General features: G+C 38.0%; 1 protein-coding gene and 1 pseudogene across 1 annotated transcript; one reads left to right on the top strand and one right to left on the bottom strand.

Moving 5' to 3' along the window:
• Nucleotides 1-11,516, top strand: part of LOC125345595 — a 40,642-nt pseudogene extending 29,126 nt beyond the window's left edge.
• Nucleotides 11,517-19,516: 8,000 nt separating this feature from the next.
• LOC125345582 (hyaluronidase PH-20-like) lies at nt 19,517-26,516 on the bottom strand (the record flags this gene model as incomplete). The annotated part of the gene is made up of 5 exons (XM_048337680.1): nt 25,566-26,516; nt 24,752-24,841; nt 21,677-22,160; nt 21,129-21,226; nt 19,517-19,564 (listed from the first exon to the last, which is right to left on the bottom strand). Coding segments are annotated over exons 1-5 (1,671 nt in total), but the record flags the coding sequence as incomplete, so codon positions are not given.
• Between the last annotated feature and the right edge of the window lie 25 nt (nt 26,517-26,541).

Below are 26,541 nucleotides of genomic sequence, written 5' to 3'. Positions count from 1 at the left end.
GCTAGATGGAGAAAAAAATGGTAAATTACTAAACTGATGTAATTAATTGTATTTTTATGAGACTATGAAGAAGCGTTATATAAAGAGAAGCCCGGAATCTTGAAAGATTTTTAAATACATTAAACATTTAAACATTTTAATCTTTTAAAAATGTTTAACGAATTTCAATAATCTGAGAAACTTAAGTATCTTTCTATTACATTTGCTAGCATTTACATTTCAATAATGAGTCCAGTTTTCTGTTTTCTTTTTATGGAAGTCCAGTTGTTTGTCTTCAAATGTGCATTTAACTTAGGAAAGGAGTTTGACCTTAAGCATTTCTCTTTCATTTCCTGACAGTTATTCACAGAGACATAAAAGCAAAACAAAAAGCAATTTAAGTTGTTTTCTCAAGACTGTGGCAAAAATCCAAGATAATGATCCAATCTTGTGGTGGTCTTTCTTGGTTTGAAGATCATTAAACTCTGTCTTACAGAATAAGTCTGCATTAGCACAAAAGTTTTTAGAGAAACCTTTTATCAAGATGCAATATGTTTACATAAAATATGTCTATATATCTATATCATCTCTAACTCTTTTTCTATCTATAACTTCTATATTTATATATCTGTATATATTATATCTGTATTTTTGTGTGCATGCATATGTATATATGTAACAGAAACGTTTTCTTGTCTTTTACTACACTTAGTAATATTTAACTATTAGTTGATAGTTAACTATTAACTTGGTTAGATTAACTAGGGGTTGAAAGTATATAGGTATTAAGTAGATGTATTAGAATGCACAAATAAGATAAAATGAAAATACTTAAAGGGATAAAGAATTATAAAGGATAAAGAATTATAAAAGAATAAGGAATTATAGCAACAAATATTTATAACTGATATTAGTGCCATTTGTGAGATAATACTCACTTCAGCAGCACATATCCTAAATAAAAAGTACAGAAATGATACTGAAGAGTGATGACCTTACCACTAAATGGTGGTGGTCAAAGTAAATATCCATATAAGATAATGGTTTACCTTTTAGTTTGTATTTCAGTTCTGAATATGAGAAGTAAAACAGTGAAACTGATAACCTTAACCATGATGTGGGTAATATTAATGAGTTTGGTCTAAACAAATCTTTCTTTAGCAAGACATAAATATATTACCTATACAGGAAAGCTCTGATGAATCAAGCTACATTGACAATAAGAACTTCTTAGGTGAAAGTGTGTGCTTTGAATGCATACGGCATGCAATAAAAAAAAATTTTTAATGAAAAAAACTGGTAAAAAAATGAAATTTCTGTTCTTCAAAGGAAACTCTTCAAAAAAGAGAACTACCTCCCAAGCTTAGAGGAAATTCTTTGAGAAACATTAAGATTGGACTAGTCCTATGATAAGTATCTTTCTTCCTCTATTCTATTCTACTCTGTTCTGTGTATATATTTTAGAGATAAAGTCTTGCTAATATAGTTCTCAAACTCATAATCCTCCTATTTCTACATCCTGAGTTTCTTACTTTCTACTTAACATGTTTCAATGATACAAACTAATTCTGAGCAATTTGATGAAAGATAACTTCCATTCAGAGTTAGGTTAATTTCCTGGTTAATTTCCTATGACTAAAGTTTTCAATAAGAATTATATCCGGTAGTTTGCTTGGGGCATAAAAATAAAACTTCAATAAATCAAATGTTCAAATATTTAAACAGTCAAAGCCCGTAGAACTTATTTTAAGTCTTATTCTTTTCTGGACAGTATGTGAGTGTTTGCACTCCTACAAAATTCATAAATAGAGACCTTAACTCCAAAGGTGATGGTATTATCTGGCAAACCTTTTGGGAGATGATCAGATCAAGAGAACATAACCTTCATTAGTGCCTCTAAAAGAGAGACCCCAGGGAACTGGCTACTGACTGCTACTTGTACCACTTGAGAACATACCTGGAAGCTGTCTACACAGAAAGCTGCCTTTTACTAGAGTCTGAATCATTGGTACATTTACCTTCCACTTCTCAACCTCCAAACACTCTGGGAAATGAATCATCTCTGTAAAACCTTCCTGGTTTTATGGTATTAGGACAGCACAAGAAAAAGCAGTCACCAGAGATAAATGTCCCCTCAAATTTTCACCAAAGATAAATGCACTCCCAAGTTCATTGCGGTGTTATTTGCAATAGCCAAGACATGGAAACAAAGCACAGGTTTTCATACACATTGTAAATTTACATTGCTTAGTTCCACAATCTATGCTATCCAGTAGCCCTGTGGGAACAAGTTTAAGAATGTAGAATTAAATATCTACCTTTTTCTCATTTTTGCCCCATTGTTGATAGTTACCTTTATTTGAGTGACTTATACCATCTTAATAGAGATAGAACAAATTTGGAGTGGTATAGTCACTCTTCCAGGTATCATGGTGTGATGCATGCTAATGGGATGTTTAATCTTGGGCAGAGTCTACTTGTGACTGGGAAACTTTGTTGTCCTATTCCAAAAGGTATCATTTTATTTTAGGGCAATACTGAAGATTGCATGCTTGCTAGCCAGATGCTCTACCAGTTGAGCCACAGCTCCAGCCCCCTTTTGCCCTGGTTATTATCAAGGCAGAATTTTACTCTATGCCCACTGTGATCACCCAAACTCCACCTTCCAAATATCTACGATTACACGCTTGAGCTGCCTTCCATACCCAGCTCTTTTCATTTTGTTCTTGTTCCATTTATCATCATAATCTTAATTTGCCCTCACATATTTGCACATTTGGATGAGACTTTTAGAAAATTGTTTCCATACATATGAAATTGATTACCTGTCTACCCATTACTACACTCAAGACTTAAAAGACCTTCATTTTGCCCTCTGTGGTTAATTCCTTCTCCTGATTCCCATCTCTCTACAACCACTAATGTGCTTTTTGTCATTGCATTTTGGCATTTTGGCATTTTGTTATTTCTTTTCTAAAATTTAGCAGCAATGAGGTCCCATTTTAGCACATTTTTATATCTCCCTTCCTCAAAGTAGTATGATTCTTTAGATATTTATTCATATGCATATGGATAGTTTAGTCCTTCTTATTGCCGATGAATGTCCCATTGTATTGGTATACAATAATTTATATGAGTTAATGGACACTTATGGACCATTATATATAATGTTATCATAAGCACATGTCTTTACAGGGACACAAATTCTTATTTTCTCCTGAATAAGTACCTAAATGTAGAATGGCTGGATTGTAGAGTAGGTATCTATGTTTGTAAGAAAGGACTGCACAGTTTTCTATAGTGATGATAACACTTTATATTCCTAAATAGGACCTATAGGAGACCAGGTGTTCACTACCCTAACTACCACCATATTTTAATTGTTCTATTGAGTATGAAGTAGTATCCTAATTGTGTTTCACATTTGTATTTACTTGCATCAAGCACGGTGAAGAATACACATCATAAGTAGAACTTGCTCTTCCAATAAATATTAGGTACACGCTTCTTAAGCTCTCTATGCCCAAGTTTTAAGTTGTAGTTAAAAATACTCCCAACATCATGGGATAGTCATGAGACGTAAATGAGATATGTAGGCCAAATGCTTAATATCACGTCTGCAGTTTGATACGAGTTCAGCTAAGCTTAGCTATTTGTTGCTATTGTTATATTAGCTCACAAGAGAGATAAGAAATTTGTAATCTTTACAAACCTATGAGGAGCATCACAAATGTTGTAGCATAAGGGAAGGGGATGTAATAAGTAACTATTTGGGATCGTGTCCATTTCTTCCACCCCCACATGCCCCAATGACAAATCCACTGGCAGGAAGCAAGGAGGGTTTCCATAAGGAGAACGGGTAGGGGCACTCAGTTATAGGTCCGTGGACACTAGCACTGTTGAGACAGAAGTAAAAGCTAAAAGAAACAGGGAATCAGGAGAAAGTCATTCCAGCATAGATGTTCCAAGGACAAGATGGTTAGGAAGAGCAAAGAGGTAGCAACAGGTAGCCAGTGTGGATAGGTATCTGAGTTGAGGCCTGTGGCTGCCTAAAGAGGCTTCGTTGACAGTTCAAATGAGTGGAAGACAGATCGAACAGAGAGGATAGGAACTGCGAGGTATGGACTCAACTAAGGTAAAGAGTTAGTGCTGGAAAATTAAACCCGTTTTGAAAAACAGGGAACCTGCTGGTTGATGAATATATAAGCTCCTCCAAAATGAAAACTCTCAACTGCATCACACCCTCTCAAACTCCCAACTCCATCACGTTAGCAAACATTGTTATGAATTAAAAAATCCACATGGTAGAGAAAGAAAGCCCATGCCATCAGTTCAGATCTCAGTCACTGACAAATACTTTCCCTCCCCAACACTTTCCATTCTAGTTACTACGCATTATTTCCTGAGTAACCTCAAGCGCCATGCCCACCCACTGTAACCACCCCTCTTCAGTCACTCTGCCTAGATCTGCTGCCCACTTATCTTCCTGTTCTCTCACCATGCCATGACTTTTGTAGTCAGTCATAGATTTATCTGCTCTTGGGCTGAAACTTGGATCCCTACTTTTTCCTCTTGTCTTGCCCTATCTCGTTCTTATCTCACCCATTCTTTGAAGGGCACAGGGCTATGCTTCTAGCCTCTGTATGTCTTGGATCATAAGAATGCTTTGAAAAACATCTACAGCACTGCCATGGCTACCTGTACTCATCGGTTTGCATGCTGAATTAAGAATTTGTCAGGCTCTACTGGAGAGTTGCCAATGGAAAGGGAGAGGGCTAATAAACTAAGTGAATGAAACAAATATGATTAGGGCAGTGTGTTTATATGTGAATAATATAACCCGTTGAAATTGTTTTAAGAAGGGACAGTGGAATAAGGGAGATTGACAGGAGTTAGGTTAATTGAGTTTATTATATATGTATGTAAAAATATCACAAGAAATCTTCCTTTGAACAACTAATGCATGTTAATTAGATATTTTTAAAAGAATAGGAAGGATGTTTGGTTTTATGTCAGACCCAGTTCCCTTATCTGTCTTCTCTCGAACTGTGCCTTTCTGATCTTAGACAAATTGGGGATTTTTCAAGCCAACTATAGTGGTACATGACTGTAATCTTCGTATTGAGAAGGCCTTTGCAAGAAGATGGAAGATCCTGCATCAAATGAGATCCTGTATCAAAAGCAAAAAAATACCTTTTTCTCCTTTCCTGGAGGCAGATAGATGTTTTATTTCACAACAGATTTTTGAGGCCTCATTAATGTCTCCGAAAGTGTTTGAAAACCTGCTTGATTTTCAGGATTTTTGTTAGCATGCTGTGTATTTGTTGTCTTCATGCAGCTGGTGACCAGTTTTCCTGTCTGGGCTTTAGAAACAAGTTTCTGGCTGAAGCGAAACTACAGTGTAACCCACTGGCTGTCATTTCACGCGGACCCACGGAGCAAGAAGTCATTGGTATTGCATTCTGCTTTGGGTTTCAAAGTGCTTCACATTTGATCTTTCCCTGTTCTGATTCCCCCAGTTTTGGGATATCACATGGGAGACTCAACGATTAGTTTATCCAACAGTGAGTTCTGTAGTATAAGAACTAGCTGCAAGAAAGGATCCAGGCAAAATTTCCTGCCAGGTTATTTGGCTGAGTGAAATTGTCTGCTACTTTATATTTGCAAACATGCATTTGAAAGGACAAACATAGCTCAAAATACATCACACAGTCCAAATTGGGGGCAGGACACTAGGGGAGCAAATGATGCCACCAGGATTTGTCTGTACAATTTTCACCCTAACTAAAGCAAAAGAAGACACTGCACATGTGCAGAGAGCACAAGACACTGCTTTAGAGTCAGAATCAAGTGTCTAGGTCACATACAGAGCAGCACATGATAGCAGCCCACTTCTGAAGAATGATGGTGTAGGCAAGAAGTTGAGATTGGCAAGTCCAAAACGCAACCTTTTGACTTCTGCTCCATTTTATCCTTTCCCATGTGACTTCCCAGAAAAAAATAAAAAAAACAAAGAAATAAATCTTGCCATAATCTTGAGCTTGCTGGATATAATTTTACAGGAAAAGAAAAAAAAAAGGAAAATTGAAAAGTGTAAACAACAGTTAAATCAGACCAGATCCCATTTTGAGTATTAGCAGAGGAGGCTCCTCGATTGATTGAAACTTGATAAAATGCCTCAAAAGGAATGAAAAGGAATACAGCATAATAGAGAACACAGAGAAGCTCCCTTCCAACATTCCATGAGCAGTTTTTTTTAATTTATTTTTATTTAAAATTTTTGTTTTAATATTTGGTGTTTCTTTGTGTTTCTCTTCTCTGTGCTTAATTTTTCTGAGCATTCAAGTGAAACCCAGGGAAATCATCACTTTGTCTTAACTCAATTTCAAGTCACTCATTTTCACACTATTTCAAGGGAAACTATTTTATTGGGTCTGTCAATAGCTCCCTGTGCTTCCAATTCTGTAGCCTAAACCAAGAGAATCTTGTAGCCCCGACCCTCTTTCAATAACAGTAACCATCAAACACAGATCCAGAGATGGAATAAGGGATGTATCTCTCTCTCTCTCTCTCTCACACACACTCTCACACACACACAAACACACACACACACACACACACACACACACACACACACACAGCAGTTGCAGGGAGCAGGAAGATCCTCTGAGAAGCCGCTCAAGGGAAGAAGCCAAAGTGAGCAGATCACCAGAAAAGCTTTAGTTGGAGGTGACAGAGAAATTGATCCAAGCATGGAGTTTACTTGACACCGTAGAGCATCAGCCATCCGAGGACATTTTAAGTAGAAGGCTGATTTAACTCCTGGGCCTCTTGCTGAAAGCCATGTTATCTTACCTATGGTAGCGTAACTTGTCTTAGCCTCAGTTTCCTCATCATGGATATAACAGGTTCCACCTCAATCATAACAAATATGAACTATGATGATGCATAAAAACTGGATAGAATCCCTGGAATAAAGGAGAGGCTCCTTACATTTGATGTCTGGACATTACTACCACTATGGTTATTATCACTATTTACCTATAATGAAGGGGACAGGCACAGAACTTAGTAGGTAGTATTTTGAACAAATGCAAGGTAGGCAGCACAAAGTGACGCCCAACTTCTCTATCCTTATCAAAATTTTGATCCTTATCAAAATGAAGAAATTAGGGAGAAGCGAGATGAAATAAGGTGTCTGGTGCCACAAAGACAAGAGCAACACAGATGAAATTAAAATTGAAGCATTTAACTTTGTCTTGATAACTTAGCAGTTAGTCCATCTAATCTGAGAGTTTCTTAGATTTATCTAATCTCCCCACATTTCCCAGATTGTGACACCTTCCCTTTTAGTTTCTGTATGGAATATTGTTGCTCTCGTCTCAGCCTCATCACCTTCTATCACCCCAAGAGCTACAGATCAAAGATTTATCAACAGAGTCCTTGTAAGCCCTCTGCCATGACCACCAGAAAAGTGAGTTTTCCTTTCCCTTCCTTGGGTTCACATTGACAGGTGAATGATTTCCATTTTGATCAAAGCTACTGTCTACTCCTTTACATCTGACCTCTTAACTGTGTGTACACAGAAGGCATCAAAGGGACAGCTGGAAATCAGACATATCATTGTGTTAGTGTGTACCTATGTGAACATTATGGTTAACACACATACTCACGGAGATATACAAAGTCATAGATTTTGTTTGATTTTTCGAATTGACATATATATATATAATAAGCTTTATGTTTCTTGTGAGTTTTTCTTGCACAAAGACATTGTAAACTCATCAGTGCTGTCATTTGTCGGAGCAGTTATCCACTGGCAGAAGTAAATGAATGCATATCCTGCCATTATGATGGTAAGTATCTATCTTGGTTTTGCTTCAAGACTGGCTCAAGTTAGGAAATCCAAAGAAATGAATAGGAAGAAGTATTATCTTTTGACTTTGCTGTTTTCTGTGAGAGAATACCAAAACCCCAGTGCTCTTTGCATGATCACATTCTTGCCACAGGAAACCAAATATATGAAAGTAGCATCACACATATTGGGTTCCAAAAGCATAATTGCACAGATTTATTCTTTCAAGAAAGAAGACTAATTTCACATGGTACGTTGAACATGACAACAATGATAAACCACTTAAACCAGTTATTTCCATAACTTGGAGATCATTTTGCTTAGCCTCATCTTTTGTGTTCATATATTCATAGCCATTAAGATAATGTGATCATCTGCTAGGCATATCCTAGACATATACTAATTATTACTAATGAGGGAAACCATAGAGTGTATATTTCACAGATAAAAGGCGAACCAATGCAACAGCAATACTTAGAAGACAATATGCAGTATACCAACTGTACAACTGGGGGAAGGGAGTTTGGGAAAGGGAAGGTGGGACAAAAGTGAGGGAGGAGGTAATAAGTTTGATAAGAAATGTACTCCCTGCCTTATGTATGAAATTGTAACCACTCATTGCATCACTTTGACAATAAATAAATTCATTAATTAAAAAAAAAGAGAAAGGGAGGCCAAAGTTGAAAAGGCAAATTCTATATCAAATCATGATCTGCCATGCCACACCAGCCTGGTTTTAAAACAGTAACAAGGTAACTTGTGAAAGTCATAAGCCATATTTTCTTTTTCTTTTTTTTTTTTTTTTTTTGGCCAGTCCTGGGGCTTGGACTCAGGGCCTGAGCACTGTCCCTGGCTTCTTTTTGCTCAAAGCTAGCACTCTGCCACTTGAGCCATAGCGCCACTTCTGGCCATTTTCTGTATATGTGGTGCTGGGGAATCGAACCCAGGGCCTCATGTATATGAGGCAAGCACTCTTGCCACTAGGCCATATCCCCAGCCCCATAAGCCATATTTTCTAAACTGGGCACAAAGTACTACTGCTGTCTGTTGATGTTATTACACAGATGCAAATGAAATTAGTGTCTCTATAAAATGAACTCACTTATCTATTCCATGATAGTTAACTTTAATAAATATTAGTTTGAAATAGTGATGAAGGAGCTGTTCACTTCCTTATGATTCCAGGGGTTGCCTTGGAAAGTGAATTCCTAGTTAAGCAGTCCTTTATGAAGTTGCAGACCCATCCACATCTTCAGAATGCTGAAATATTCCTTCAGCAAATCAAACTCCTTGAACACATGGTGAGTGATGGGAATCTGCTTTGGCTCATAATTCCACATTGCTCCCCTCTCAGTCCATTCTTTTTATGTATCCAAAGATCCTATATGAAGAACTTGTCCTTCCCCTCTAGAGCTATTCTATGTATCCAAAAATGGAATATGAAGGACTGACCACCACCCTATTAACCCAGGTGCATACAGACTCCAGGAAAAACCTCAGGTATATTCAGACTTGCTTTGATATGCAGGCAGGGCAATTCACCTAGGTCCAACCAAAAGCCCCCCAACTTCCTAGACCTAGTGGCTCTTTCATTAACCACTGCTTCCTTTCTCAGACCCCTTATAAGCCTGGTTCCAAATTCACCCCTTCACACAACTTCCAAACCTGTGGGAAGGTCTGTGCACCTTACTGTTCCTCAATAAGCAGTCCTCACCTCTTGATGATCTAGTCCAGGCTCTTCCTTTTCCATTCTCTGCCTATTGATGATTGAATGGAGCCTATTCCTTTTCAATTCTCCATTTTCCCAACAGTCAGCAAATAGAACACCTGAGGTGCTCAGGAGTGCATCTGAGAGTATCTCGGTTTTAGAGGAAGAAGTTTGTTTATGCAGTATGGTCTGGTCTATGGTCCCTTGTGTTCCTGCTTGATTCTTATAGGAAGACATTTACTACCAGAACCTTAGAATCTCTGTATCCTCAACATGTGTTCTCATGAAGTGAGAGCATTTGGAAGTCTCTTTTACAAATATATAACACACAAAGATGCAGAGTGGGGATGGGGAGAGAGAGCACAGATACAGTGAGACAAAGGATGAACTAAATTCAGCAGTGCTACTCAGTAGACACTATGTTGAAAATAAACTATATGGGCTGGGGATGTGGCCTAGTGGAAAGACTGCTTGCCTCCTATACATGAGGCCCTGGGTTCAATTCCCCAGCACCACATATACAGAAAATGGCCAGAAGTGGCGCTGTGGCTCAAGTGGCAGAGTGCTAGCCTTGAGCAAAAAGAAGCCAGGGACAGTGCTAAGGCCCTGAGTCCAAGCCCCAGGACTGACCAGAAAAACAAAACAAAACAAAAGAAAATAAACTATATAACTTGTGAGGGAATAGGGCTAGGAAGGAAAAAAAAACTGGGGGAAAGGAGGGATGACACTGTTTAAAAAGAAATGTACTCAATAACTGACTTACATAATTGTAATCCCTCTCTACATCACCTATACAATTAAAAAACAAAACAAAACAGATGCAGAGCACTTGAAACTCAACATAACTCTGTCTAGAGTACCTGTGTCTAGATGACCTCAAAATTAAGAGTTCTTAATCTTCCTTTGGCTGACATCAACAGTGTCCATTTGCTGAGGATGAAACTCAGTGATGTGAAGTCAATGGCAATTAAAAGGCAATAACCCTATACAGATAGATCACAACATTGTGATGTACCCTCATCACAAGGCCATTATGTCATGGCTGAGTGAGAACTGATGCTCTTTGCAACAGCACACAACGCTCAGCTTTTCAGAAAATCTTCAGGAGAATGCATGTGCTGCCAAACCAAAAACCATTGTGTCCATTTAGCTGCTTAGTGAAGGAAGAGGGCCTTTACATTGGAATTTATCTATGCATTTCTTTATGTGTTTGGGGTTGAAATCAAGGTTTCACCAATGCTAAACACCACATTCTACCTATGAACGAAATCACTGCTCCCAAGTTTTATTTTTTTAACTAAAGCCAAGTTGTTTTTAAAATTGTTTCTGTGCAGTCTGTTTCGCTCTTCTTTCACTCTACAGTTAGGAATGTTGCCTGAGACCCTGGCGGGAGCCAGTCATGGCAGCGATGGCTGCTGCTGTGGGGCGTGGCCTGCGCGCGGCGGGAGCTGGACTTCTACAACTTCCAGGTGGTCAACATCCGGGGCAAGCTGGTGTTGCTAGAGAAGTACCGGGGCTCGGTATCCCTGGTGGTGGTGCGGCTTCACAGGCCAACACTACCGAGCGCTTCGGCAGCTGCAGCGGGACCTGGGGCCCCACCACTTCAACGTGCTTGCTTGCCTTTCCCTGCAACCAGTTTAGCGAACAGGAGCCAGACAGCCACAGGGAGATGGAGAGCTTTGCCCCCCTGCACCTACAGCGTGTCTTTCCCCATGTTTAGCAAGGTTGACACTGGTGCCCATCCTGCCTTCAAGTACCTGACCCAGACTTCTGGGAAGGAGGAGTCCACCTGGAACTTCTGGAAGTACCTAGTAGCCCCCAGATGGAAAGGTGGTGGGAGCTTGGGACCCAACTGTGTCCGTGGAGGAAATCAGGCCTCACATCATAAGCAAAGCTCATCCTGAAAAAAGCGAGAAGACTGGTGACCAAATTCCCTGCCCCCTTCCTTCCCCATCGCATCCCGCCTGTGTATAAGTGACCAAAACAAACTCAAGAGGTGCTTCCGAAGGAGAAACCTACTGGTCCTCTTTCCTTCACTCTTAACCATACCTATCACTCCTATGGGGAAACATTGCTAGCATTTTGATTATTTGAACCAGAGCAAGGAATAGGAATTCCTGGGCACTGAAAACTCTTTTGACAGTGAATCACCAGCTAATAAAAACCCCTAACCAATGGGAACATGTGACAGGCAGAGGATATCAAGCAAAATCTTGTCCTCAGGCCTTGGGCAGACCCCTGTAAAATGGGACTGATTCCTACCTCACAGGATTCTTGTGAGGGTTGTGAGGAGATATATGTGCAAGTACCTTGGGCAGTAGAAGCCAAATAGAAAACATTCAATAAATGGGTTGGGTTTTTTTTTTTTTTTTGCATATTAAAAAAAGAATGTTGCCTGAAAAAAAATTGCACGCAAAACCATTTCAAAGGTAAAATTCTTTATAAGAGGAATGAATGTAATAGAATACATTACACAGGCAATTTCATTATTTTATGTAATAGTGCAAAAAGCCTCTATAATGCCAAAGACTATATGATGACATTGAGGGAGGGGACATTTTTGTCACCTTCCTTCTCCTACTGTACCCAGGAGAGTGACTGTAATTGACACCTAAGCGTGTTCTTGACCCATGATTTCCCCATTTCTAAGGCATGTTGACCATCATAAACAAAGCTGGCTGAATTAACAGAAATATATATGGATTCTAATTCGAAAGCCTCTTCATTGTGAATTAGAAAAGGATGATATGACTGAGTGTAGAATGAAAATTTATTTCCTTTGGTATAACAAAATAATGGTGGCAAAATATATATTTCTTTCTTTCTTTCTTTTTTTTTTTTTTGCCAGTCTTGGGCCTTGGACTCAGGGCCTGAGCACTGTCCCTGGCTTCTCTTTGCTCAAGGCTAGCACTCTGCCACTTGAGCCACAGCGCCACTTCTGGCTGTTTTCTACATATGTGGTGCTGGGGAATCGAACCCAGGGCTTCATGTATACGAAGCAAGCACTCTTGCCACTAGGCCATATTCCCAGCCCATATATATATATTTCTTATTTGAAGTTCAGTTCTATATTGATTGGATTCATCCATGCTCAAAATCTCAACAATTAAACAACCTAACCACCTAAGAAGATTAATACACTTAAATACAGAGGTTCTAAATTCCACTACCTCAGAACGTGAGCTTATTTGGAGACAGGATGTGTATAAAGACAACGTTTATAAGTCAAACTGAGGTGGATAGAGTGAGTACAAATCTAGTATGACTGGCATCCTTATTAGGGAAGAAATTTGGACACAAAGATATAGGAAATTCACAAAAGATGGCTATCTACAAAGCAAGGAGAGTGGCCTGGAACAGGTCATTCCTTTATCATCCTCAGAAAGAAACAATTTTGTCCCTACCTTCATGCCATACTTCCAGCAATTCCCAGTGTGAAAATATTTATCTTTCTCAAGCTACCTAGTCCATGGCACTTTGTGACAACCTCCCTTACACACTAATACTGAGCTACAAAACAAACACTGGAGGACTCCAGGCAACGATGTGAATGATTCCAAGCTATTGCAGCCTCATGGAAACCCTCACTTTTAAAAGAAGCAAATAGGAAATATTATTTTCTATGACTATTGACTCGGGAGGAGAAAAAAATCTTAGGACCTGTATGAGATCAGCAGGTGCAAATTTCTAAATGTTTAAGTGCCTTGTACATTAAAGCTATTAGCTAATGTGATACCTCTACCATCTCTTGGCTTATGGTTTTATTTGTTACTGTTTTATTTTAAATAGCCAAAAGTCTCAGTGTTAGTCTTGGTCCCCAACTAGTGACAGTAACTTAAGAGGTGGTGGGAACTGTAGGAGATGGGGCATAGCTGGAGGAAATAAACCACCAGAGGTTTTTTTTCTGAGGCTTACACCAGATCCCTAGTCTCATTCTTTCTCCCTGCTTCTTGTGTATCATGACACAAATAGCCTCTACCACATGATTGTGTGCTACACCAGGGACACCTAGAATCACCATAGCTAGAAAACATGCCTTGAAACTTTCAAAACTGAGAACTCAAATGAGACTTTCCCTCCAGTTTTTCGTGCCAGGTATTTTGTCATAGTAACAACAGTCTAACAAAATTGCCCCAGGCTCATACAGAGAACACTTGATCTCAGCTTATGCTGCTATTGTGGGCAGTAATGGCCTAGCTGGAGGAAGTAGACCTTTTGTTTCTGGTGTGTGTGTATAGGGGGAGTGGTGGTGACTTTGAAGGTTACATCTGGTTGTTGGTTCTTCCTCTCTCTCTCTCTCTCTCTCTCTCTCTCTCTCTCTCTCTCTCTCTCTCTCTCTCTATCTCTCTCTGTCTCTCCTCGTTCTCCTCCTCTTCTTCCTCTTCTTCATCTTCTTCTCTCTCCTCTCTCTGCCTCTCTCTCTCTCTGCTTCTTCATCTATACTCTCCTTATGTTATAATGTCCAGCACCACATCATGCCCAAAATAATGGAACTATCCAACCACATACTACCACCACTGAGATTGTAATCCAAAATAATTCCTTCTCTCTAGTGGTTTGTGTCAGGCTCTTTTGTTACAATGACACAAAGTCTAATACAATGGAAAATATGTGTTAGGGTTTTTTTTAATTCCAAAATTCAACATCAGGAGTAGTAGAAGAGGAAGGTAAGGAAGGTATAGAAGAGCAGCCTTAAAAGGAAATCTTACTTTACTGAACACTGATTGTCAGCGACTCAGAACTGTTTCTTCTCTTGCCTCTGCACGGAGAGTTTTCTATTGCTTTCCTCGGCCCTCATCCCCACTGAGCAATTCTGCTTCTTTCTGGCTCCATTTTACACACTCTGGCTGGCACTTTCATCCATTCTCATGGTTTCTAATATCATCTAAAGAGACTCCGATTCCAGTAGTGCATCAGAACTTACTCTACATCCTGGCTCTAACTCTACTTGCTAGTGGGTAACTTAGAGAAAATAGTTGAGCCAACATCTCAGTTTCTTCAGATAATGACAGTATTGCCATCTTAGGCTATTATACCGGTTGAATGAGGAATTTTCTGCAAGTTTTTAGCACAGGCTTTGCCCAGAGTGAGCATTCAATAACTGAATTAAAAGAGAATTTAAAATTCATCTTTCAGGGCTGGGGATATGGCCTAGTGGCAAGAGAGCTTGCCTCGTATACATGAGGCCCTGGGTTCGATTCCCCAGCACCATGTATACAGAAAACGGCCAGAAGTGTGCTGTGGCTCACGTGGCAGAGTGCTAGCCTTGAGCAAAAGGAAGCCAGGGACAGTGCTCATACCCTCAGTCCAAGGCCCAGGACTGGCCAAAAAAAAAATTCATCTTCCAATTATAGAACTTACAAAATAAAACTGGCAACATGGTTTTTACATCGTATCTTTCGTATATGTGAGTTTTAATATAAATGGATATAGTATAATAGCATTTGGCTATCATTTGTTTGCTGAAACCAAGTGGCTTCAATGAAAACACGAATGCTGACAAAGTCCTGAGGAGCTGCCAGCAGTATCTTCTTGCCCTTACTGTTTTCAAGGAATAGCTCATTGAATGTCATAAATTAGACCCAGAAAATACTAACAGGATACAAACATTTAAGGAGCTTCCTTTATCTTCAAATGCCAACTTCTCCTTTTATCCAGAAAAAGCACCTTGGATGTGTGTATACCTTTAGTGGCCCTTAAGCATATTTCCCCTGTAGTCTAGCACTCAGAAAATTTCTAAAAACTGTATATACTACAGAATTGAGAAAATTAAGGGAAGGGGTTGGTAGAAGGGGGGTGAAGATGAGGAAGGGATGACACAGATCAAGATGCATTGGTTATCTAAATTGCTTTGCTAAATGGCAAAAAATTTCAATACATAACCTAAAATTAAAGAATAGTGAGGGATGGGAATATGGCCTAGTGGTAGAGTCTTTGCCTTCCATACATGAAGCCTTGGGTTTGATTCCTCAGTACCACATACCTAGAAAAAGCCAGGAGTGGCACTGTGGCTCAAGTGGTAGAGTGCTATCTTTGAGCAAAAAGAAGCCAGGGACAGTGCTCAGGCCCTGAGTTCAAACCCTAGTGATGGAAAAAAAATAAATAGTAAAGAAAAGTGAGGCAAGGAGTGTGGTAGAAGGGGAGAATGTTAAAAGGGGTGACATTGCTCAAGAGGCACCGTATTCATAAAATGCTCTTTTGAGTGGCAATTCCTTTGTACAAATACATAAAGAAAATAATATATATATAAATATATTTTTTATTTATATATATATTTTTTATTATCAAACTGAATTACAGAGAGGTTACAGTTTCATACATTAGGCATTGGATACATTTATTGTACTGTTTGTTAATAAACCTACATAGTAGAAAGGAAAAATAGGCACTACAACCCTGTGATGATGTTATTTCACCTCACAGACTCATGGGGGCAGTATTATATAATAGTGGAATGAATGTTCCATTGAGCATCAAAGCCACTGGTCATCTTTCTAGTTCTAAGATTCATTAGCTGTGGGACCAGCACAAATCACCTAATATAAGACTCAATTACTTCATGTTGAAAAAACAACAGAGACTGTATGTAAAGTGTAAAGATTGAGAAACAGAAGCTCTTCTTATTTTTGGAAAACTATACCTTAGTGATTGCCAATTACGGCCATCCTGATTATGAGCCTCTCATGGGAGCAATACATCAGTAGTATTACTGGCATTTGAAGTTGATTCTGTCCATATAAGAAGTATGGTTTTTAATGGGATAGGGAAATATTTTTTGTTTCGGCTATTCAAATCTCAGTAACATTTTTTGATGAGTGCCATCACTTTTATAAACAATGACAACAGTATAAATATTAATCCCAGTGATCTCTTTTACTTCTCATCTGAAATTTGAACTGAGCAAACAAAAATATCCAAAAATTATATAATCATATAATGACCCAAACCCATCCTGTCTCTGTATCTACTATGAAGATTATCAACTTGGGGGAGAAATGATCTATTTCAATAAAAAAAAATTACATGCTCCAGTAATTACTTTATGTTCTGTTATCAAACATGTTATAGTGAAATTATTAGAGAATAAGTGAACAAAGTCGTGTTATCATAATGCTTCAAAGTTTGTTGGAATCTAATTATAGATCCACACATCTGTTAAGATAAAAATTCCCTGAGGATAATAATTTTTCTGATAGCCCACTCATAAATCTAATGTATAACATCAATAAAATAGCATGTTGTACTAGCATAAATTGTACTTTTTGGTCAAATTAAATGTTATAACTGCTCTCTATTTAACATTTTGTCACTCAAAAGAAAAAACCCTCAAGTTCTACTTTCCAAATATTAACCTTAAATCATTTAATAGAGGGGACAATGAAAAGTACATAGAGGCTTGTAAACTGTTGCTACTTATTGTCTTCTCTACGACTGGCTTGCTGTAGTTATGAAAACAAAATCAGAGAGTGAATTGTTTATCTAAAGTCCACAGTTTACCAGTGGCTAACTAGGATTAGCTATCAATAGCTAACTAGGATTAACTTGCTATATTGATTAAGCCCGCTGTCAAGCATTGGCCTTCAAGGAAAAACTAAAAGCATATGTATTTTACAATTTAAGTGATTTTTTAAGAAAGAGTTACTTGCCAACACTCTGTGAAGCTCTACAGTATTTCAAAGATAGGATTCAATCAAAGATAGAGGCAAGAGGGATGGAACATGTAGCAATAAAAAAATGGGCAAGGCAGGATAGGCAACTAGGCATTCAGATGTACCCAGTCTTGGTTTCACCAGGAGTTGAGGCTAATTGCCTTGGTGTGAGATGTTCCTTTCAGTCCTATGTAAATTAGTGTCCTCTATACCCCCAGAGAAAGCTAAGAATTCTAGTTCCTTTCCCTTATCTCTTCCCATCTTTTGCTTTCTCTTCTCTTATTTCCTCTCATTTGTAAGCAGAAAAGAATTAACCAGGCTGTCTAAATTTTATTGCTGGGATTGTGACTTTCTAATTCTTAGCCATTCTGCATCAAATTCAAAATTTCATCCAATTTTAGTATCTTGTGCAGAATGATTGAGCTGAAACCAACCATAATATAACATGCACTCTAAGGGGAAATTTCAAACTGTTGAGACCTGGCATTCTAGTTTTGAACTCAAGGTTGAGGATTCATACAAAATTACAGTGTTTGCTAACTTCAAAGGGAACCACTACTTACTCCATATAGTAATTTAGAAAGAGCTTCCCCAAAATAACCTATTCAGATGAGTTGTTCCTAACCCAACAGTGACTTAGTCTACATAGCACTCTCTAAAATGCATAGATTGTTCATTTTGGCTGAATTTTAGAATCATTACAGAAAACCTCTTCATGAGAAAATACTACATTTTCCCATTACCCTGAATGTATTAGACAAGAACTTAGAAGATCATTGTCAATACATACCCAAAGAAACAGCAGGTGATGGGGAGTTTACCAAAGTCATAAAAATAATTTCATACAAAACATTTAAACACAAATGCCCCTTTGGCTAAGAGAAAATGAATTCACCCATGCTAGCTAACAATTGCTGAGAAGTCCAACTTCCAATCAATAGCAATCATAGCCAACCAACTGCAATAGTTTCTACCTTTTCTCTTGTTAGATGATAGGATCCCAGGCTGTGCCTTCCCCGAGGGTACCTTCCTGACACATTCCATCACCAAAGACTACATGCTTACCTGTCCTCTTCCTCAGAGGCAGGTTAGATGTCACCTAACGGTCATTTGCAAACAGTCATTTTATAGAAAATCTTTAGAAATGATCTAACTACTATTTCACCAAATCTAAAATGTTTAGCATTTTGGAAGTCTTTCTGTTTTTTCTTTTTTCATCTTGTTTTGTTTTGTTGCTTTTCTACCCTTCGTTTTGTTCCACACCTATAACAGCTCTGATTTTCCCATTACTTATCTTTAAGTTAGCATAGTTTTAAATGTATAAACTGCTAAAATATCCTGCATACACACACACATACACACACACACACAAAACTCACTACCATGTAGTCTTTGTTCTTTCTTTTCCTTCTTTTTTTCCTTCCTTTCCCTTTTCTTTATTTTCCTTTCCTTCGCTTCCCTTTCTTTTCCTTTCATTTACTTCCTCCTTTCCTTTCCTTTCTTCTTCCTTTCTTCCTTTCCTTCTCCCTCTCCATTTCTTTCTTTCCTTCCTTCCCTCCTCTTTCCTTATAATAAGGCTTGACTCTCAGGTCTTCATATATACTAGGTAATTGCTCACTCAGTAAGATTACCCCAACTACAGAAAACAGATCACCTTTCATGTAACTGCAATATTGCTTAAGAATTATCCTTGAAGCCAGATGCTTGTGGCTCATGCCTGTAATCCTAACTACTAAGGAGGCTGAGATCTGAGGATCACAGTTACAAGCCAGCTGGGGCAGAAAAGTCCCCATGAGAATCTTATCTCCAATTAACCACTCAAAAAAACAGAAGTAGCGCTGTGGCTTAAAATGGTAAAGTGCTGCTAGCCTTGAGGAAAAGAGCTCAAGGAAAGCTCTTAGATCATGGGTTCAAGTGCCATATCTGACAAAAAGAAAAAAAATAACCTTGAATAATTTTTGTGATCTTTAAGTAAATATTCAAAATCTACTAACAACATTGATTATAGCTACAGTACACTTAATTGTTGGTTTTATACTTTACCCAAATTCAGTTTCTAAAAACCATATATCTTGGTCATAAAAACATGAATCTTTGGAACTGACCCCTCCAGCATGGAAACAGGATAACTAAGACACTTGACAGTTTAGAAATCTCATCTATATAAAACAAACTAATTGGGCTGGGGATATGGCCTAGTGGCAAGAGTGCCTGCCTCGGATACACGAGGCCCTAGGTTCGATTCCCCAGCACCACATATACAGAAAACGGCCAGAAGCGGCGCTGTGGCTCAAGTGGTAGAGTGCTAGCCTTGAGTGGGAAGAAGCCAGGGACAGTGCTCAGGCCCTGAGTCCAAAGGCCCAGGACTGGCAAAAAAATAAATAAATAAATAAAATAAAATAAAACAAACTAATTCCGTATTATCTTGAAGCCAATTCGTACATTACTTTAGTACAGAGTTCATTAATTGTGTAGACTTCTGTTGTTCAACTCTACAATTTTTACACTATATGTTTCGTGCCACCTCCATTTGTATAGCTCTGTTTATATAGTTCTATCATCAGTGCATTATTCTTCCTTGAAGAATGAGGAATCTAGTAGCTCAGTAATTGCAGATGCCTGACAAAAATACTTGATTAAAAGGGCAATTCAGGGCTGGGGTGTAGCTCAGTGGCAAAGTGCTTTCTTAGTAGGTGCAATGCTCCAAGTTCAATACCCAGTACCACAAAAAAAAAAAAGAAAAGAAAGAAAGAAAAGAAAGATAAAGGAATACAGGTACTTCTGGAAATCAGAAACACAGTTGTAATTTATAAGCATTTATAAACATTACTATAAATTGATTTATATTTCCATATTATGGCTTATTTTGCTAGCAGGTACCCCACCATGTCAGCCATGGCTGAATTATGTTGGTTGGCATTTCATCCAATAACAAATACCTCATACTTCCTACAAGTATTTTTCTGAGCCAAATGATTTTCAAATACTTTATCACTCACTCTCCTCAGGAACCTAAAAGGTATATCTCATTGTGATTGTATTAAAGGCACACTGAGCCCGATTAATTTCCACAAGCTCATATTGCAATAAATAAATAAATAAGCAGCTGAAATCTAGAATTTTCTGTTACAAATGCTCAATTCCCCATCCCATTTATTTTTCCAACTTCCCATGCTCCCTTCAAACATTCTAAGTCCTCATCACTGCTTAATCTAACGAAATTCACTATACTCTATGTAAATTCCATGAATAATATCTTTCCAGGTCATTATTAAACTGTTTCTTTTCAACAATGAACTTATAAAGATATGGCTTTGGCAGTGGAATCACAACTGAAGTGGATAATAAAATATATTAGTCAGTACTGAGCCAGGAATCTCCAAAAAGTAATCATGATGATTCTCATGTTTGTGATCTCCTGGTGAGATCCTATTGGCTTTCATATACTGAACAAGTAGTTAATGGGTATCTCCTAGTCCCAAGATGCTGTTCACCAAGTTATATAGTTGTCAGTAAAGCAGATGGAATACCTGGCTTCCTAAAATGTATGCCAATGGTAGATAATGGGGAGTAAGGACAGGCAGATCATGTTGTGGTATTTGTGGGTGTAGAAAAGTAGTATAGGTCTAAAGATCTGAAAAGTATTCTTAATATAAAATCCCAGCAGCTTAGCATGGAACACAAAGGCTTTCAGCACTTGTCCACCATCTACCTGGTGCTACTCTAATAACCACACTCAATATGGTGTCCTTCTGTAGTTCCTCATCTCTTATATTACCTGATAGCCTTCAACCTTTAAGGCAAGTTACCCATCTCTTTCCAGAAGCTTTACCACCTGAAACTACTTTGTAATGTGTCAGAATGTTACAAATTTACAGTCATGTTGATAGTAGACTACTTCGCAATGTTCTACACTTTCTGACATTTTCAAACATACTTCAGTGTCACTGATCTCAAGAGGCAGAGCCCACTGGAGAGGACGCATACTCTTCATAATACAGAACGGTGAGATGGTTGAATGAATGAAGCCATATACTATCAGCACAAAAGAATAAAATTGAAAATCAAGAGTGAAAACCACATCAGAGTACTGTATAAGTGTGAATTCTAAGGAAGTTCAATCATGCACAAAAATATATAGTGATCACTTTCTAAGTTTATGTTTGCTGAAACATAGAACAAATCTCCCAGATAAAATAACTAAAACCCACCAATTTATAAATGAGATGATTAGTACATTTGCAACATTCCATTTTTCAAAAGGCAGAAATTGTCACATGAATAGTTTCTTAACTTCTATAAACAAATGTCAAATTACAAATACTGATGCCTTTGTACGATAACTTGGCTTTATTCATTTTTCTTTTGAAACTCAAAGTGGAATCTTAATGATCAATATAGAGTTATTTTGCAAGATCATTTTATAGTTACTATGAATCTATATCAAGTATTTCAAATGCAGATACATAACTAAGAGGCACACACTGAGATCTTTCCAAGGAATATGATGAGACATTGTGGCACACGATTGGGCAGATGAGTCATTGATGTGAACAGAAGAATTCCCTACTACTGAACCGACAATCTGAGGTTGGGCTGGCTTTTTGATAAAGGCATTTATGCAAATATCATCAGTAGCACACACATTAATAGTATGGATATTTTCTACATCAGCTCTCTGCTTGCAATTCAAGTTTGCAAAACAGCTGCATTTAAATCTTCTGGAGAAATGATGTAGGTCGTGAAGTGTGGGCTTCCCGTGTATTACATACTGTCCAACTTGTGGCGATTGAATTTCAAAATTCAGTGGGTTTAAGTGAAGATAGTCACTTGAATTCCAGTATTTCCTTGTACACACGCCTTGATCCTGGCAAAGTACTTGACTACACATTTTGGCTGCTAGGGTGACGTTGATTAAGTAAAGATTCAATGTAGTATCCAAGTAAGTGTGTAAATTCAGACAAGATTTCTGTACAATGATAAGATAGAATATAAATCAGTACATATACAAAATAATTAATTATAATAAGCAACATTTTTTTTTTACCATTACCGGAGCTTAAACTCAGGGCCTTGTGCTTGCTAGGAAAGTCTTCTACCACTTAAGCCATACCCCTAGGCTGCTATTGCTTTGCTTTTCAGATAGGGTCTTCTGTTTTTGCTTCAGACAAACTAAGACTATAATCCTTCTACTCAGCATCACTAGGAGGCAGAATTACAGGTGTGAGCAACTATGCCTGGGTTCCCATAACAAGTAATTTTTCAAGAGAGCACTGAACTTGCACTCACCAAGTGGGAGAAAATACAACTTTTTTTTAACCTTATCAAGCAAGATAATTTTAACTGTTTTGTGATAACATATATAAATTTTACATGCTACTTCATATGACTGCATAACTAATTTTGGTTTAACATATTCTAGCCTTCACCTTTCTCAGTGATTCATTAATCTAAGGAATTAATCTAGGGATTAAAATAGCATAGCATATATATTACAAAATGTTCTCTAGAGTCCATTTGTATTCTTTGGAGTTCCAGTTTCTTTAATGATAATCTGTATGAATTTAGGGACCTTTCAAGCCTTCTTAGTGCCCAACTTTGGAGACTTTGGGACAATCAATAAACCTGATATTCTTCAATGACTTCATCTACAAAGTAAGACTACTTTGGAACCTATCTCATTGGGGTGTTTTAAAGATGAAAAGATTATGTGTATGAAACTAATTAATATAAGGCCTATGATAACTTAACAATAATAAAATGAATGTAGTAAAAATCACATTTGCCAATCAAGCTCAAACACCATTGAAAAAGATTTTACATACTTGTGGCTCAAAATAAACATATTCCACTGAGTGTATTTCATACTAAATATTATGTATAGCCAATTATGTATACATAACAGTAATTACTTCACAAATATGGAAGAGAATGAGAGATGAGTACATAGAAAGATTCATCTTGAGACCGTTGTAAAACCTGCACATATTTCTTTTAAAAAATACATTGGAAGTAGAATCATTTTTCTTTACAATTAACAATTCTACCTGGTGATCTGGCTGATCTAAAAGAAGTAATTTTCACTGACCAAAAGAAATAATGATGTTATATTTGACAGGAAAGGCAACAAATCCTAGTAGCTCCCAGTGAAATCAATAAGTTGTCACTTTTATTAAAGTGATAGCATCTATTCTTGGTATAACAATGGCTTCCCAAGATATCTCCAAACTAATCCCCAGGAAAATGTGATAATGCTCACTTATATGAACAAAAGAGTTTATAAATAGTATTGAGGACATGTAACGTGAGAAGGGGAGATATTCCAGAAATGTCTGGGAGGCCTCAATCTAATTATACAAGTACCTAGAAGGTCAGAAATATTTCTAGGCTTGTACAGTAGAGAAGAAAGAGGATCTGGAAAAAAGAAAAGATATTTGAAATTCAAACTTAAACTAACATTGCTAAACTTTGAAGAAAGAAGAGGTTCAAGAGCTAAAGAATGTAGGGACTTCTAGAAGGTAGAAATGGCCTTCCACCAATAACTAGTCCAATCATGGAGCTCTCACTTCCACAAATACATGGAACTGAAAGGCCAAAATCTCAAATGAGAACTGAAGATTCTTTCCTAGAAAGGAAATGAGCCTGTTTAACATTAGGCAGTCACTAAGTCATGGAAACAACAATGAACTAATATATCACCTGTCTTCTTAGTTCTCCCAAAGGCTTTTCATGGAGGTTAGAATAACTTTCCTCTTCTCTTCACCTGTCTAACTCTCTTATGGTAAAATCCTTCCTCTCTCTTGTATAACACTCCCTTACCCATGCTCTTCAGTCATGGCAGCTGTCTACTGATAGAGTTAAACAAAACAAATAGAATGGCTGAGATTAGTTTAAGTTTCACAAGCGTGACTTTTTCAAGTGCTGGTAAAGCTAGGAATATTACTATTTGGGCTGAAGAACAAGGGTCAGATGGTACATTTATCTAATGATCTTACAATAGGAAGTCTATCTAGAACAGGGCCCTGAGCTCCAGACTTTGTTCATCATTATCCATGACATTGTCGTCATTAGTACTATAACCATATCCATCAGAGAAAGAAAAATTCAGTTCAGTCTTAGAATACACACACACACACACACACACACACACACACACACACACACACATTCTTTACTCCTTTTAGTCAATGGAACTGAATAAATGGGAATAAAGACAATATGGATAAAGAAAGATGACAATAAAGACTTATCTCTGGCATGAAGTGTCATGTCAGAAAACTGAAATTGTATTCCTGGTTTTGCTACTTACAAGCCATTTACCCTAAAAATTTTCACTTAATGTCACTGAATTTCTGAGTATTCTGTAAATGCAGGTGTAATACTTTCTACCTTTCAACTTAACCTAAACAAATGGAAGATATTTTGATTCACCATGCACCTAAAGTAGTATGTGTTGAGCATAAAACTTACCTGTTTCTAGAAAATACACTCACACACAAAAATCCTTACAACCTTTCAAGGTCAAAACCTTTTTATCTGTTTCATACCAATTCAACTTACCATATTTCGTGCTAAACTAAGAGTGCCCCATATAACCATTCCAGAAGCCCCCAGGGCAACAGTTTCTCCAATTGTATTCACAAGGTCCTCCTGGCAAATATGAGAGAAAGAATTGTCAGAGAATAAAATGAGCACGCTCTAACAAATGCCAATAACATCAATGCTCAGTATTCTGCCTCAATAACAACAAATATTTTCCACTATAAAAATAGTGAACATTGTTGTTCTGTCTTTTTTTCCTAACTGGTACAGTGTATAATTTCAGAGCTTCATGGTAGTTAAACAGCTGCATTACCACTTTAGCTATCCCGCCAACCCTTTCTTCTTTAATTGTTATTATTTCTTTTTCACAGGAACTTGATTTCCCCTAGGTCAGAATGTACTGGGTGATGCTTTCCTCATAGCTAGGATGAAAGACTCATTCCACTGTGCCCAGCTTTTTATTGATTGAGGTGAAGTCTCATTAACATTTTGCTCAAGCAGGTCTCACACCGCAATCCTACCAGTCTCTGTCTCCTGCCGTTGCTCGCTAGGATTGTAGGTACCCGCAACTAAGCCTGGCATATTATTATTTCAATGACTTCTGTCGAAAAGAGAGGGAAAATAAAATGGACTTACAACATTGCCTATACTAATTCTCCCCAATATCTTAGGTATAACATAGGATGTTGTCTTCATAAAAATGGCATATGCTACTATGGGCATATACCTAAGTGATTTTGCAAACCCCAATTTCACTTCCTTCAAAATTATCCAGTTCTACTAAAGACTGCTTGTGAACACTATTTCCTGCCTGTCACTTTGATTTACTTACCTGAGAAAGGAACTGTAAAGTTAGATCACTAAAAACCAGACGAGCATATACAAAAATCGGCAGTGGACTCCTAGCATCCCGCACTTTAGAGACTCTGATGGCTTCCTGGACGCGGTTGCGCACGTACAGGACAGCTTTGGGTGATGCTGCTAATTCGCTTCTCAAATAAATGGATGGATAGAGGGCCGTGCTTTCTTCCCACAACCAGTGGAGGGCATCGTTCCTTTTCTTTTCTATATTGGGGCACTGTCCATTGTAATTGGGTCTTTGAGGGTTATGATTGTAACAGTCTGGGAAGAGATAGTAACCCCATAAGTGGTTGGGCCGAAGCGATTTTCCCAATCTTAAAGTCTCTAGCATGAAATTCTTCCCTGCCTCTTCAAATTCTGCCTTGGCCTGATCAATGGCTTCTGAGACGTTTAAGGTTATATCACGATGCTGAACCAACTCGACCGACTTGTGTCTGTAAATATCCTTAGGTGCCCAGTTTCTTTCCCAAATGGGTCTCCACTCTTCCCAGTCAATGATAGCCAAGCCCAGTTTGTCTGTGGGCATGTAATACAAAATGTCTGCATTAGCTTTCATCAGATGGTCTTGTAAAGATGCCAGCTGGGGGATCCCTCCATTTATACTCTCTTGTGCAGTATTTATGTGAGGGTAGTAGCCAAGTCTATTGCTATAAAATATCGTAACACTTTGCCCTACGGCTGTTTTTCGAGGGCTTCCCATAAAGGAGAAGAGCTTTAAGTCTAGTGGCTCATTAAACTTTCCAACACACAATTCCGTTGGGGCATTCCAGGCCCAGAGGAAAGGCTTATCTGGGATAAGAGGAGGAGCTCTGAAATCCTGTGTCAAGCAACATCTAATCAAAAGGTACACCAACACTGTCTGGGATGTGCCATAGAGCTCACTGGAACTCGCAAAGAGGTGTTTGAAACTTGGCATTCCCATTGCAAAGGGCATTGGCAGAGGGGAA

Source organism: Perognathus longimembris, chromosome 2 (assembly GCF_023159225.1).
Source record: "Perognathus longimembris pacificus isolate PPM17 chromosome 2, ASM2315922v1, whole genome shotgun sequence".
In the NCBI taxonomy this organism is placed as follows: Eukaryota; Metazoa; Chordata; class Mammalia; order Rodentia; family Heteromyidae; genus Perognathus; species Perognathus longimembris.
The sequence above is the reverse complement of the archived record's forward strand: the minus strand, read 5'-3'. Positions and strand labels throughout refer to the sequence as shown.